At 37.4% G+C, this 15,804-nt stretch overlaps 1 protein-coding gene across 4 annotated transcripts in view; it reads right to left on the reverse strand.

Moving 5' to 3' along the window:
* Nucleotides 1-15,804, reverse strand: part of LOC138319135 (lysosomal cobalamin transporter ABCD4-like) — a 34,318-nt gene continuing 18,514 nt past the window's right edge. For 3 of the 4 annotated variants that reach the window (XM_069262073.1, XM_069262072.1, XM_069262071.1), the window contains exons 12-17: nucleotides 15,368-15,478; nucleotides 12,506-12,597; nucleotides 10,852-10,888; nucleotides 10,330-10,432; nucleotides 8,907-8,983; nucleotides 1-4,538 (exon numbers count right to left, since the gene is read on the reverse strand). In XM_069262073.1, the coding sequence (XP_069118174.1) occupies nucleotides 4,333-4,538; nucleotides 8,907-8,983; nucleotides 10,330-10,432; nucleotides 10,852-10,888; nucleotides 12,506-12,597; nucleotides 15,368-15,478 (626 nt within the window). In that variant the 3' untranslated portion in view covers nucleotides 1-4,332. Of the gene's footprint in view, nucleotides 4,539-8,906; nucleotides 8,984-9,009; nucleotides 10,212-10,329; nucleotides 10,433-10,851; nucleotides 10,889-12,505; nucleotides 12,598-15,367; nucleotides 15,479-15,804 lie in introns of those variants that run through there. The other variant, XM_069262074.1, reaches the window with a different exon arrangement.

Here is a 15,804-nt window from a genome sequence, read left to right on the forward strand (position 1 = left end):
TTTACACTATTTACTCTTTATTTATATAGCACTTCTTTAAAGTAATGTTTCACAAGGCACATACCTTAGATTTCTAGGTTATAGAAACAAGAGATCCCTGAGGGATCTTGGATCTGGGATCTCAGCCCTCACCAAAGAATGATCTCTGTCTGACTATGGAAAGTGGGATCATATCTCTGCTTTTCAAACTTCAACTACAAATAACTGTACATATAAGATTTGAGAAAGATTCTTTCAGTACTTTCTGAGAAATAGTGGCAACAAACTTCAGACATAAATATCCAAGATGGGGGCCTACCAACCATCTTGTTGACCGATTGATCCCAAAATGCAATAATGCATAACTAGGGCCCTAGGGCAACCTCTATATGAAATTTGAGATGGATGGACGAAAGGTTTGACAGATGTAGGACGGCAGACGAAAGTCGATTTGAATAGCCAACCATCTGAGGATGGTGCGCTAAAAAAGTTTTGATGTTCAAACCTTGATACCTTAAAGATGTAGCACAGTGCAAAACTCCTGTTATCAAGAGTTTTAAACAATTTTGATCAATGTTCAGTGTAACTTTTGCCAAGGTCCACCACCTACTCCACACAAATGAAACTATAATTTCAAGCAAAACCTTTCAATTATACTTCAAATTCAAGTTCAAAAACTTTCAATTATATTTTTAACTGAAGTCAAACCATATTCAAATTAACAAAATACCAAAAAGTAAACAGCTTGAAGTTGAAACAATTTGAACTTAAGGCCAACTTGCTTCATTATTTACCAATTGTCTATACAATATATCTTAAATCATTTTCAAAAGCTGCCATCTTGGCCATATTGGATTTCAAATTGGATTTCTATAAAACAAAAAGAATTTTGTCTTTCATCTCTGAGGAATTTGAAACAAGATTTAAAAAAATAATACAATACTTATAACAATGCCCTCAGTGTATTACATTGTACTAAGACTGTCAGTGCAAAACACAATATATTAATATGCTGTTATCATCAAAAGTGAGATCTTACAAACAATCTGTACAGTGATGTAATCTTAATAGTAAAAAAACAGTCAATACCAGTAACAAATACACTAGTTACCAGTTTCAAATAACAAATAAATCAGCATTACACCCAATACTGATTAGGAAATGCATCTTTTTAATCAGTCAACAACTATGTCATGTATTTAATCCATTTTATGTAATCTCATCATCTTCAATATCATAAGCTATAATAAATGAGAATTTTGACATCCTTGCCATCTATATGGCAGTGTATAGACTAGAAAATAGGTAATAAATCTGTCATGGGTTTATATGAACAAAGTTAGCCACTACTGATGTGTAGTACTATAGAATACCAACAGCACTCTGTTATGAAATATTACTATGATGAAATCTGTGTGACAGTAAACTAACTATATAATACTACATAGATTTAGAGAGTTCACTAACAACTAACTTGACACCTGTAGTTAGTGTCCTTTCCTAATCTTGAGAAGATTTAACATTATATTGTAAAGAGTACATGTCTTACACACGGGCTACATTATGCCTACAACCAATTTATAACCATATGGCATTTGATCTCACCTGAATTGATCATAAAGTTAACAAAAACATAATTTTTTCAGTTATGGCAGTTATACGTAATTCTGATTAATACACAATTATCAAAATAAAAACTACCATGTATATTATAAGCAGTGTACAGAAACTGTAACATTCACAACAACAGTAAAATGACTCACAACTGACATAAATAAAACCTGATTTAATCAGACCTGCCTGATTGAAGCCAGCTCATTCTGGAGGACACCTGCAGTACACTAAATTTTTTATCTAACACACTGTTCATTTTGACATGTTAATCTTGGTTATTCTCATTATCAGATCAATTTAACTGTCCATTTTGACAAATTTATAGCTCTAGCTATGTTTGACAATAATAAAACTTTCCCTTCACATATTTACCAGAACACTATGAACTGCCTAATTGTCAATAAATAGCAGATTTGATAATGAAAAGACATAATAATAATAAAACAAGAGGCCCATGGGCCTTAACGGTCACCTGAGTTAGAATATATAATGAAACAAATAATGACACAAATTAAAGACATATAAACATAAGAGGTATTTTTTGAAATTTTAATCAATTTGACCCTGTTTGGTCCTGTCCCTCTGGTCCCCCAGGGGGTCATCGAGGACGGATATGGATGTTAAAATGCTATATCTTAGGCTAATAATTCTAATCAAGTTTGACTAATTTCCTATGAAAATTGAGCCAAAAATGCTCATTAATGTGTTTTTCCTATATAAACTATAGTAAACTTGACCCCCTCCCCAAGGGGAATCATGAGACCCCAGGGTCATATAATTTACAATTTTAAAAAAACAAACTTTAAGATTTTTTCATCTATAAAGCGTATTTGATTCTACCATTTCCAAAATTTTAGAAGAATATTTTTGAAGTTTTAGCCTATTTGACCTTTTTTGGCCCAGCCCCTCTGCCCCCAGGGGTTCGGCCTGGACCAATATCAATATGATGTTAAAATGCTATCTCAGGCTAATAATTCTAACCAAGTTTGACTCGTTACCAATGAAAATTGAGCAAAAAATGCTCATAAATGTGTTTTCCCTATACAAACTATAGTAAACTTGACCCCCTCCCCAAGGGGAATCATGAGACCCCAGGGTCATATAATTTACAATTTTTAAAAAACAAACTTTAAGACCTTTTCATCTATAAAGCGTATTTGATTCTACCATTTCCAAAATTTTAGAAGAATATTTTTGAAGTTTTAGCCTATTTGACCTTTTTTGGCCCAGCCCCTCTGCCCCCAGGGGTTCGGCCTGGACCAATATCAATATGATGTTAAAATGCTATCTCAGGCTAATAATTCTAACCAAGTTTGACTCGTTACCAATGAATATTGAGCAAAAAATGCTCATAAATGGGTTTTCCCTATACAAACTATAGTAAACTTGACCCCCTCCCCAGAGGGAAACGTGAGACCCCAGGGTCATATAATTCACAAATTTTGTAAAGGACCTTAAGACTTTTCTATTTATGAAAAGTATTTGATGCTACCATTTCCAGAATTTCAGAAGAAAATTTTTGAAGTTTTAGCCTATTTGACCCCTTTTGACCCCGCCGCTAAGGCCCCTGGGGGTCAGTCAGAGAAAATTTGTTAATAGGATTAAATGGCCATCTCATACTGATAATTCTGACATCATTTGACTCATTTCCTATAACAAATGACCAAATAATGCTCAAAAATGTGTTTTCCCAATATAAACTATAGTAAACTTAACCTCCTCCCCAGGAGGAAACTAGAGACCCCAGGGTCATATAATTCACAATTTTTGTAGAGGACCTTAAGACCTTTCAATCTATGAAGAGTATTTGATTCTACCACATCTGTGAGTAGAGAAGAAGATTTTTGAAATTTTACTCAATTTTACCCCTTTTGGCCCCTCCCACAGCCCCCTGGGGGGTGGGGACCGTATAATTCACAATTTTGATTGGCCTTATGCCTTAGAAGGTTTGTGCAAAATTTCATTGAAATTGCTTCAGCAGTTTTGGAGAAGAAGTCGAAAATGTATATTGTTTACGGACATACGACGCACGACGGACGACGACGGACAAAAGGCGATTAGAATAGGTCACTTGAGACTTCGTCTCAGGTGACCTAAAAAAACATGACATGAAAAAATAAAACCAAATGGAAATGATATAAGAGGAACTATACCACTAAATCATTAGTGAAATTGGTAAAGATTACAAAAAGAGTATTTTTTGTAAATAAATGCAGTTGTAGATGTAAAAACAGATAATTTAGAGAAATACTTCTCAGAAGTAGCTTATAAGCATACCGAAAGCAGTGGCAGTTTGATTGGAGTATTAAAATGTCGCAAATTATTAACCTAGTCATATCTAGATTTTTAAGGATTCTAAGACATCAGTATGTAAGCTTGATACAGAAAAGATAACTGGCCACAATAATCAAAGAGCGATAAAAACACAGACAGTGTGCTTTTTTGGACTTGGATATCGACAATAGATGAATGTTAGACAATAAAATTAGTCTTTAAAAAATAAGTACCTTAATGAAAGAACAATCTTGTTGACTCACTGATTACAGGTAAACAAACATAAATAACTTCTAAAGCTATCAAAACCTCACACCCCAGATTTTACTCGCCATACACATACAGTACACTTTTAAAACTAAAGGTCAGCAGGTGATTGTTTATCTACAATTGATCCCAGCAAAGACCTGGTCCCATCGTCACCATAACCTTTCAACCACCCTGAACCAATCGTTGTAGACTTTGTCAGCAGGTGCTTGATGATAAAACATTGTCTGTGATTGGTTGTATTCTCCAGCCTCCCTGACCATCGAGCACAATCTCCATCACATGGTATTTGTGAAGACTCTGACGGTGACCAACACTCAGCACTGTGATGCCTAATCGACTACACATCTCGTACATCTTCTCCTCAGCTGCAAAACCGACCTGACTAGTTGCCTCGTCTAACACTGTTCAAAATAGATATCATTACACATTACACAACAACAAAGCACTAGTACAGGTATACATGATTAAGATCACAAGTACAGGTATACAGGAGTAAGATCACTTGTACAGGAATACAGGAGTAAGATCACTAGTACAGGTATACATGATTAAGATCACAAGTACAGGTATACAGGAGTAAGATCACTTGTACAGGAATACAGGAGTAAGATCACTAGTACAGGAATACAGGAGTAAGATCACTAGTACAGGAATACATGATTAAGGTCACTAGTACAGGAATACAGGAGTAAGGTCACTAGTACAGGAATACAGGTGTAAGATCACTAGTACAGGTATACATGATTAAGGTCACTAGTACAGGTATACATGATTAAGGTCACTAGTACAGGTATACATGATTAAGGTCACTAGTACAGGTATACAGGAGTAAGATCACTAGTACAGGAATACAGGAGTAAGATCACTAGTACAGGTATACATGATTAAGATCACAAGTACAGGTATACAGGAGTAAGAACACTTGTACAGGAATACAGGAGTAAGATCACTGTACAGGAATACAGGGGTAAGATCACTGTACAGGTATACATGATTAAGATCACAAGTACAGGTATACAGGAGTAAGATCACAAGTACAGGAATACAGGAGTAAGATCACTAGTACAGGAATACAGGGGTAAGATCACTGTACAGGAATACAGGAGTAAGATCACTAGTACAGGAATACAGGGGTAAGATCACTGTACAGGAATACAGGGGTAAGATCACTAGTACAGGAATACAGGGGTAAGATCACTAGTACAGGAATACAGGGGTAAGATCACTAGTACAGGAATACAGGGGTAAGATCACTAGTACAGGAATACAGGGGTAAGATCACTAGTACAGGTATACAGGAGTAAGATCACTAGTACAGGAATACAGGGGTAAGATCACTAGTACAGGAATACAGGGTTAAGATCACAAGTACAGGAATACAGGGGTAAGATCACTAGTACAGGAATACAGGGGTAAGATCACAAGTACAGGAATACAGGGGTAAGATCACTAGTACAGGAATACAGGGGTAAGATCACACATACAGGAATACAGGGGTAAGATCACTAGTACAGGAATTATAGGTAGTAAGATCACTAGTACAAGAATACAGGAGTAAGATCACTAGTACAGGAATACAGGAGTAAGATCACTAGTACAGGAATACAGGGGTAAGATCACTAGTACAGGAATACAGGGGTAAGATCACTAGTACATAAATACAGGGGTAAGATCACACGTACAGGAATACAGGGGTAAGATCACTAGTACAGGAATACAGGGGTAAGATCACTAGTACAGGAATACAGGGGTAAGATCACTAGTACAGGAATACAGGGGTAAGATCACTAGTACAGGAATACAGGAGTAAGATCACTAGTACAGGAATACAGGAGTAAGATCACTAGTACAGGAATACAGGAGTAAGATCACTAGTACAGGAATACAGGGGTAAGATCACTAGTACAGGAATACAGGAGTAAGGTCACTAGTACAGGTATACAGGAGTAAGATCACTAGTACAGGAATACAGGAGTAAGGTCACTAGTACAGGTATACAGGAGTAAGATCACTAGTACAGGAATACAGGAGTAAGATCACTAGTACAGGAATACAGGGGTAAGATCACTAGTACAGGAATACAGGGTTAAGATCACAAGTACAGGAATACAGGGGTAAGATCACTAGTACAGGAATACAGGGGTAAGATCACTAGTACAGGAATACAGGGGTAAGATCACACGTACAGGAATACAGGGGTAAGATCACTAGTACAGGAATACAGGGGTAAGATCACTAGTACAGGAATACAGGAGTAAGATCACTAGTACAGGAATACAGGGGTAAGATCACTAGTACAGGAATACAGGGGTAAGATCACTAGTACAGGAATACAGGAGTAAGATCACTAGTACATAAATACAGGGGTAAGATCACTAGTACAGGAATACAGGGGTAAGATCACTAGTACAGGAATACAGGGGTAAGATCACTAGTACAGGAATACAGGGGTAAGATCACTAGTACAGGAATACAGGGGTAAGATCACAAGTACAGGAATACAGGGGTAAGATCACTAGTACAGGAATATAGGTATTACATCACTAGTACAAGAATACAGGAGTAAGGTCACTAGTACAGGAATACAGGAGTAAGGTCACTAGTACAGGAATACAGGAGTAAGGTCACTAGTACAGGAATACAGGAGTAAGGTCACTAGTACAGGAATACAGGAGTAAGGTCACTAGTACAGGAATACAGGAGTAAGGTCACTAGTACAGGAATACAGGAGTAAGGTCACTAGTACAGGAATACAGGAGTAAGGTCACTAGTACAGGAATACAGGAGTAAGGTCACTAGTACAGGAATACAGGGGTAAGATCACAAGTACAGGAATACAGGGGTAAGATCACTAGTACAGGAATACAGGGGTAAGATCACACGTACAGGAATACAGGGGTAAGATCACTAGTACAGGAATACAGGGGTAAGATCACACGTACAGGAATACAGGGGTAAGATCACTAGTACAGGAATACAGGGGTAAGATCACTAGTACAGGAATACAGGGGTAAGATCACTAGTACAGGAATACAGGGGTAAGATCACTAGTACAGGAATACAGGGGTAAGATCACTAGTACAGGAATACAGGGGTAAGATCACTAGTACAGGAATACAGGGGTAAGATCACTAGTACAGGAATACAGGGGTAAGATCACTAGTACAGGAATACAGGGGTAAGATCACTAGTACAGGAATACAGGAGTAAGGTCACTAGTACAGGAATACAGGAGTAAGGTCACTAGTACAGGAATACAGGAGTAAGGTCACTAGTACAGGAATACAGGAGTAAGGTCACTAGTACAGGAATACAGGAGTAAGGTCACTAGTACAGGAATACAGGAGTAAGGTCACTAGTACAGGAATACAGGAGTAAGGTCACAAGTACAGGAATACAGGGGTAAGGTCACTAGTACAGGAATACAGGGGTAAGGTCACAAGTACAGGAATACAGGAGTAAGGTCACTAGTACAGGAATACAGGAGTAAGGTCACTAGTACAGGAATACAGGAGTAAGGTCACTAGTACAGGAATACAGGAGTAAGGTCACTAGTACAGGAATACAGGAGTAAGGTCACTAGTACAGGAATACAGGAGTAAGGTCACTAGTACAGGAATACAGGGGTAAGATCACAAGTACAGGTACACAGGGGTAAGATCACTAGTACAGGAATACAGGGGTATGATCACTAGTACAAGAATACAGGGGTAAGATCACTAGTACAAGAATACAGGGGTAAGATCACAAGTACAGGAATACAGAAGTAAGATTACACGTACAGGAACACAGGGGTAAGATCACTAGTACAGGAATACAGGAGTAAAATAACATTGTCAAGTACAAGAATACAGGAGTAAGATCACTGGTACAGAAGTACAAGCCCAATATGAGTAATATGGGCTTTTCGATTATTGAGAAGAAGTCATTTTAATGAAAAGTTTACGCATGTCGTACAGCGCACGGCAAACGGCACATGGCGTATGACGACGGATGTTGCATGATAACAAAAGGTCATCCTTATACTTCGGGTCAGATGACCTAACAAACTTGGTAGGCCTTCATTCCAGCATGTTACAGGCCAAATATTAGTACCCTGGGCCTTCTGGTTCTTGAGAAAAAGTTGTTTAAAATTTCTAGCCTATTCAATCCCTATGACCTGGAATGAAAGTCAAGGTCATTCATTTGAACAAACTTGGTAGGCCTTCATTCCAGCATGTCTCAGGCCCAATATGAGTACCTTGGGTCTTATGGCTTTTGAGAAGAAGTTGTTTGAATATCTTAGCCTTTTTGACTCCTGTGACCTTGAATGAATGTCAAGTTCATTCATTTGAACAAACTTGGTAGCCGTTTATCCCAGCTTGCCATAGGCCCAATATCAAGTCTCTAGGCCTCTTAGTTATTCACAAGAAGTTGTATAAAGATTTCAGCCTATTTGACCCCTATGACCTTGAATGAAGATCGCATGGTGGACAGCGTACAGCACACGGCAGAGGGCGCATGACGACGGAGGGTGCATGATGACAATGGTTCATCCTGACCCTTTGGGTTAGATGACCTAATAGTCACCTTGACATCTGAACTGATGACCTTAACTCCACTGCAGACAACATTTTCATCAATTCACATATTAAGATTTTTTTTTATTAGAAAATGCAATTTTACCAGAAATGGTGTGCTAGACTTTTTATTCATAAAGTTACTTATAAATCATAAATACACACATAGATACATATATTTATTTCCTGAACTAGTAAAATGAATATTACCTGCAAATTTTGGCTGATGGTAAAACAGACGAACAAATGACAGTCTCTGCATCTCTCCTGGAGACAATTCATCATACCTGTAAAAGTAAATATTCTACCTGGAGACAATTCATCATACCTGTAAAAGTTAATTCTACCTGGGTATAATTCATCATAGATGTAAAAGTAAATATTCTACCTGGATACAATTCATCATAGTTGTAAAATTAAATATTCTACATGAAAACAATTCATCATACATGTAAAAGTATATATTCTACGTGGATACAATTAATCTTACCTGTAAAAGTAAATATTCTACTTGGATACAATTCATCATACCCGTAAAAGTAAATATTCTACCTGGATACAATTCATCATACCTGTAAAAGTGAATATTCTACCTGGATACAATTTATCATACCTGTAAAAGTTAATAGTCTACCTGGAGACAATTTATCATACCTGTAAAAGTAAATATTCTACCTGGAGACAATTCATCATACCTGTAAAAGTATATATTCTACGTTGAGACAAATCATCATACCTGTAAAAGTATATATTCTACGTGGATACAATTAATCTTACCTGTAAAAGTAAATATTCTACTTGGATACAATTCATCATACCTGTAAAAGTAAATATTCTACCTGGATACAATTCATCATACCTGTAAAAGTGAATATTCTACCTGGATACAATTTATCATACCTGTAAAAGTTAATAGTCTACCTGGAGACAATTTACCATACCTGTAAAAGTAAATATTCTACCTGGAAATAATTCATCATACCTGTAAAAGTATATATTCTACGTGGAGACAATTCATCATACCTGTAAAAGTATATATTCTACATGGAGACAATTCATCATACCCGTAAAAGTAAATATTTTACCTTGATACAATTCATCATACCTGTAAAAGTAAATATTCTTCCTGGAGACAATTCATCATACATGTTAAAGTTAATAGTCTACCTGGAGACAATTCATCATACCTGTAAAAGTAAATATTCTACCTGGAGACAATTCATCATATCTGTAAAAGTAAATATTCTACCTGGAGACAATTCATCATACCTGTAAAAGTAAATATTCTTTCTGGAGACAATTCATCATACTTGTAAAAATAAATATTCTACCTGGAGACAATTCATCATACCTGTAAAAGTAAATATTCTACCTGGATACAATTCATCATACCTGTAAAAGTTAATAGTCTACCTGGAGACAATTCATTACACCTGTAAAACTAAATATTCTACCTGGAGACAATTCATCATACCTGTAAAAGTAAATATTCTACCTGGAGACAATTCATCATACCTGTAAAAGTAAATATAAAAAATTTAAGTATTCCATCAGGTGTCTTTGGCAAAATGTTGTTAAAACAAACAAAACAAATAAACTGACTGTGTGACAGCTCCATTCTCTAGTAACTTACCAGTTCCAGTCAATGTTATTGTCAAGGTCACCAACCCGATCCAAAATGTCCTTCAATCCAACATACTCTAGGTACTGTGTGATCTTCTGGTTTTCTGCTGACACTATCAATCACAGGGAATTATATAATATCACATGTGCAGGTAGAGTACAAATACCAGTAATCTGACCCTGTGTCCTTTGTCTCTGTCTCTCGGTAAGGCTATCTTATCACAGCTAGTACAGGTATAGGTATAGGAATAGGTTTGGCTTTTGTATTGTTTCAGGTCTATAGCGTTTAGAACTTTTTATAATGTACTACAGTATATATGTACCAGTGATGTAAATATTAACAAAGCTACATATGTGTGACATTAGCATGTGACACAACAACTAATACACATATTACTGTTAGGATAAACAATCACTGATTTCTTACATAAAATTCCATTAAGTCTCAAATGACAGAAAACATGTAATACAAATGTAACAATCGAAAACAGCTCATGTCTTTCATATTGGCCAATGATGATGATGTAATTACCTGAGCCTGAGAGGATATCCTGCATAGGGTACATCACCTGTCAACAGTAGCCTCCATTACAGACTAAATACATATCACAATGTTATGGAAACAGTAACACAAGAAATGGATCTTCTCTGGATCATTGTCATTAGTATGGTATAACAGATATACAGGTATCATGACCTTGGCTGTAGGTGATACATCTCAAAACACTCTGTTCAATTTGAATTTTTTTGCTGGTCTAGACTAAAATAATTTTCACTATATTTTTAACTTAACACAAATATCCAGATAATGTAGTCTTACCATAGTCTAGTGTACTTAACAAGACTGAAAAATGTAGATTGCTAAATTTCAATTCATCATAATTAAACTTTATGGTTTGAAATGAAAATCGTTGACATGTGGTAAATACGTAAATGGTGTATGATTTACTGAAACAAAGAGAAGGTTAAAGACACTCAATCGCCGACATATAGAATATAAAAACAGGAGCAGACAATTTAGTATTTTTCTTCAGTTACAAAAGTTACTTACTTAACACCATTTCTACCATTGAAAAGTTTGAGCTTCTAATTTAATTTCAAGATAAAAATATTAAAAATAATCAATTGCATCCCGAAAACAAGAGATCCAAGAGGGATCTTGGCACCTATCGAAGAAAGATCTATGTCTGACATTAGAAAGAGGGATCTTTTCTCTGCTTTTCAAACTTTTTCAAATATACTACATACATTTCTAAAATTTGAAACAGATTCATTGCTTACACTATCAAAACCAAAGATGGTGACCTGTCCGCTATCTTGGTCACTGATAAGTCCCAAAATGCAATATGCATCACTAGAGCCCTAGGGGACCCTGCACATGAAACTTGAGACGGATCCCTTCAGCACTTTCTGAGAAATAGCGGTAACAAACTCCAATTAGCAAAATCCAAGATGGCAGCCTGTTGGCCATTTTGTTCACTGATCAGTCCCAAAATGCAATATACACAACTAGGGCCCTAGGGTAATCTACATATGGAATTTGAGAAGGATCCCTTCAGTACATTCTAAGAAATAGCGGTAACAAAATCTTGTCTACCAAAACCCAAGATGGCAGCCTACCGGCCAACTTGTTTATGGATCAGTCCCAAAATGCAATTTAAAAGACTAGGGCCCTAGGGAAACCTGGACATGAAATTTGAGACGGATCCCTTTTGTACTTTCTAAGAAATAGCAATAAACCTTAACTATCAAAATCAAAGATGGCAGCCGTTCGGCCATCTTGTTAACTGATCTGTCCAAAAATGTAACATGCACAACTAGGGTCCAAGAAAAACCTATATATGAAATTTGAGAAAGATCCATTTAGTACTTTCTGAGAAATAGCAATAACAAGAATAGTTTACGGACAGACAGCCAGCCGGCCAGACAGACGGATAGAAGGACGAATGACCGCCCATGGACAAAAAGCTATTTGAATAATCCACTATCTGATGATGGTGGGCTAAAAATCAGTGGCACTTTGGCTTATATGGAATGAAGTACTGATTGTGCATGCACCAAAAGCAAAATAAATTATCTTACATTATATTTTGTGTTAGACATATATATATATATATATATAATTTAACACCAGTTATTGTTAAAATGATGAGTATCGTTTATGTTCTTGGTAAGTAGATACACACCTGCTCTCTCAGTGATCCATCAGTGAAGTAAGGTTTCTGAGGCAGAAATAGTATCTTTTTGTGTTCCATGGGAATGTGTTTTTTAACAGATCCTGTAACATGGAAATAAAAGTTGTTGAAGTAGTTAGTACTGACAAAGTGAAGCAAAGGGAGATGACTTTGATGGATCTGAATAATTTATCATAATACAGTACATATATATATATATTCATATTTAGAAAAGTTGTTAACAAGTTGTTTGTACATTATTGTCATCACACTTTGCCATATTTATGGAGTAAAAGGTCAATGGAATACTCCTATCATGAGCCCTGCTATCCTCGTCCGTAAAGATATCCATTTAATACCTGTAAATGTAGGCCATAGCCCTGCTATCACCCTCCATAAAGATATCCATTTAATACCTGTAAATGTAGGCCATAGCCCTGCTATCACCCTCAGTAAAGATATCCATTTAATACCTGTAACTGAAGGCCAAAGCCCTGCTATCACCCTCTGTAAAGATATCCATTTAATACCTGTAACTGTAGGCCATAGCCCTGCTATCACCCTCAGTAAAGAAATATTGTCCTTCTATTACCTGTAACTGTAGGCCAGATCTTTGCTATTACTCTAAGTAGAGAACTCATGTCCTTCTATTACCTGTAGCTGAAGGCCATAGCTCTGCTATCACCCTCAGTAAAGAAATCTTGTCCTTCTATTACCTGTAACTGTAGGCAATAGCCCCACTATCACCCTCAGTAAACAACTCTTGTCCTTCTATTACCTGTAACTGTAAGTCATAGCCCTGCTATCACCCTCAGTAAACAACTCTTGTCCTTCTATTACCCATAACTGTAGGCCATAGCTCTGCTATCACCCTCAGTAAAGAAATCTTGTCCTTCTATTACCTGTAACTGTAGGCAATAGCCCCACTATCACCCTCAGTAAACAACTCTTGTCCTTCTATTACCTGTAACTGTAAGTCATAGCCCTGCTATCACCCTCAGTAAACAACTCTTGTCCTTCTATTACCCATAACTGTAGGCCATAGCTCTGCTATCACCCTCAGTAAAGAAATATTGTCCTTCTATTACCTGTAACTGTAGGCAATAGCCCCACTATCACCCTCAGTAAACAACTCTTGTCCTTCTATTACCCATAACTGTAGGCCATAGCCCTGCTATCACCCTCAGTAAAGAAATCTTGTCCTTCTATTACCTGTAACTGTAGGCCATAGCCCTGTATCACCCTCAGTAAAAAAAATGTCTTCTATTACCTGTAACTGTAGGCCATAGCCCCACTACCAGTAAACAATTTTCTTCTATACCATAACTGTAGGCCATAGCCTGATATCACCCTCAGAACATGTCTTCTATTACCATAACTGTAGGCCATAGCTCTGCTATCACCCTCAGTAAAGAAATCTGTCCTTCTATTACCTGTAACTGTAGGCATAGCCCCTATCACCCTCAGTAAACAACTCTTTCCTCATTACCTGTAACTGTAGTCATAGCCCTGCTATCACCCTCAGTAAACAAGTAACTGTAGGCCATAGCTCTGTATCACCCTCAGTAAAATATGTCCTTCTATTACCGTAACTGTAGGCCATAGCCCCTATCACCCTCAGTAAAGACTCTTGTCCTTCTATTACCTGTAACTGTAGGCCATAGCCCTGCTATCACCCTCAGTAAACAACTCTTGTCCTTCTATTACCCATAACTGTAGGCCATAGCTCTGATATCACCCTCAGTAAAGAATCTTCTATTACCTGTAACTGTAGGCCATAGCCCTGCTATCACCCTCAGTAAAGATCTTTATTACCTGTAACTGTAGGCCATAGCCCTGCTATCACCCTCAGTAAAGATCTTTATTACCTGTAACTGTAGGCCATAGCCCTGCTATCACCCTCAGTAAAGATCTTTATTACCTGTAACTGTAGGCCATAGCCCTGCTATCACCCTCAGTAAAGATCTTATTACCTGTAACTGTAGGCCATAGCCCTGCTATCACCCTCAGTAAAGATCTCTATTACCTGTAACTGTAGGCCATAGCCCCGCTATCACCCTCAGTAAAGATCTCTATTACCTGTAACTGTAGGCCATAGCCCTGCTATCACCCTCAGTAAAGATCTTTATTACCTGTAACTGTAGGCCATAGCCCTGCTATCACCCTCAGTAAAGATCTCTATTACCTGTAACTGTAGGCCAAAGCCCTGCTATCACCCTCAGTAAAGATCTTTATTACCTGTAACTGTAGGCCATAGCCCTGCTATCACCCTCAGTAAAGATCTTTATTACATGTAACTGTAGGCCATAGCCCTGCTATCACCCTCAGTAAAGATCTTTATTACCTGTAACTGTAGGCCAAAGCCCTGCTATCACCCTCAGTAAAGATCTTTATTACCTGTAACTGTAGGCCATAGCCCTGCTATCACCCTCAGTAAAGATCTTTATTACCTGTAACTGTAGGCCATAGCCCTGCTATCACCCTCAGTAAAGATCTTTATTACCTGTAACTGTAGGCCAAAGCCCTGCTATCACCCTCAGTAAAGATCTTTATTACCTGTAACTGTAGGCCATAGCCCTGCTATCACCCTCAGTAAAGATCTCTATTACCTGTAACTGTAGGCCATAGCCCTGCTATCACCCTCAGTAAAGATCTCTATTACCTGTAACTGTAGGCCATAGCCCTGCTATCACCCTCAGTAAAGATCTCTATTACCTGTAACTGTAGGCCAAAGCCCTGCTATCACCCTCAGTAAAGATCTTTATTACCTGTAACTGTAGGCCATAGCCCTGCTATCACCCTCAGTAAAGATCTTTATTACCTGTAACTGTAGGCCATAGCCCTGCTATCACCCTCAGTAAAGATCTTTATTACCTGTAACTGTAGGCCATAGCCCTGCTATCACCCTCAGTAAAGAACTCTTGCCACAACCACTGTCTCCTTTCACTATGGTATTCACTCCGGACTCCAACTGGAAGGAGAGATCTGAAATAGCAATGCAGGGTCAGAAAATGGAGAACTGGTGTGTGACAATTCTATGGCCACAGTAAAAGTATTCCTGTGATAATCTTATGGTTGCAATAAATTAACAATGTCCTTTGATAATTCTATGGCTGCAGTAATAGTGTTTCTTTAAAATTCAAGTTAAGTGGTTGTCTGATCTTCATTATAAATTAAATTTTTCTTGGTCCTCCATATCAGAATCCTTACCATGGGATAATGATCAATGATCATGTGCTATTGGGGGCATGAACAGTGGACTGAATTACATCAATATCAGATGAGAATGAATGTATACAGCTGAAATATAA

Source organism: Argopecten irradians, chromosome 3 (assembly GCF_041381155.1).
Source record: "Argopecten irradians isolate NY chromosome 3, Ai_NY, whole genome shotgun sequence".
Classification (NCBI taxonomy): domain Eukaryota; kingdom Metazoa; phylum Mollusca; class Bivalvia; order Pectinida; family Pectinidae; genus Argopecten; species Argopecten irradians.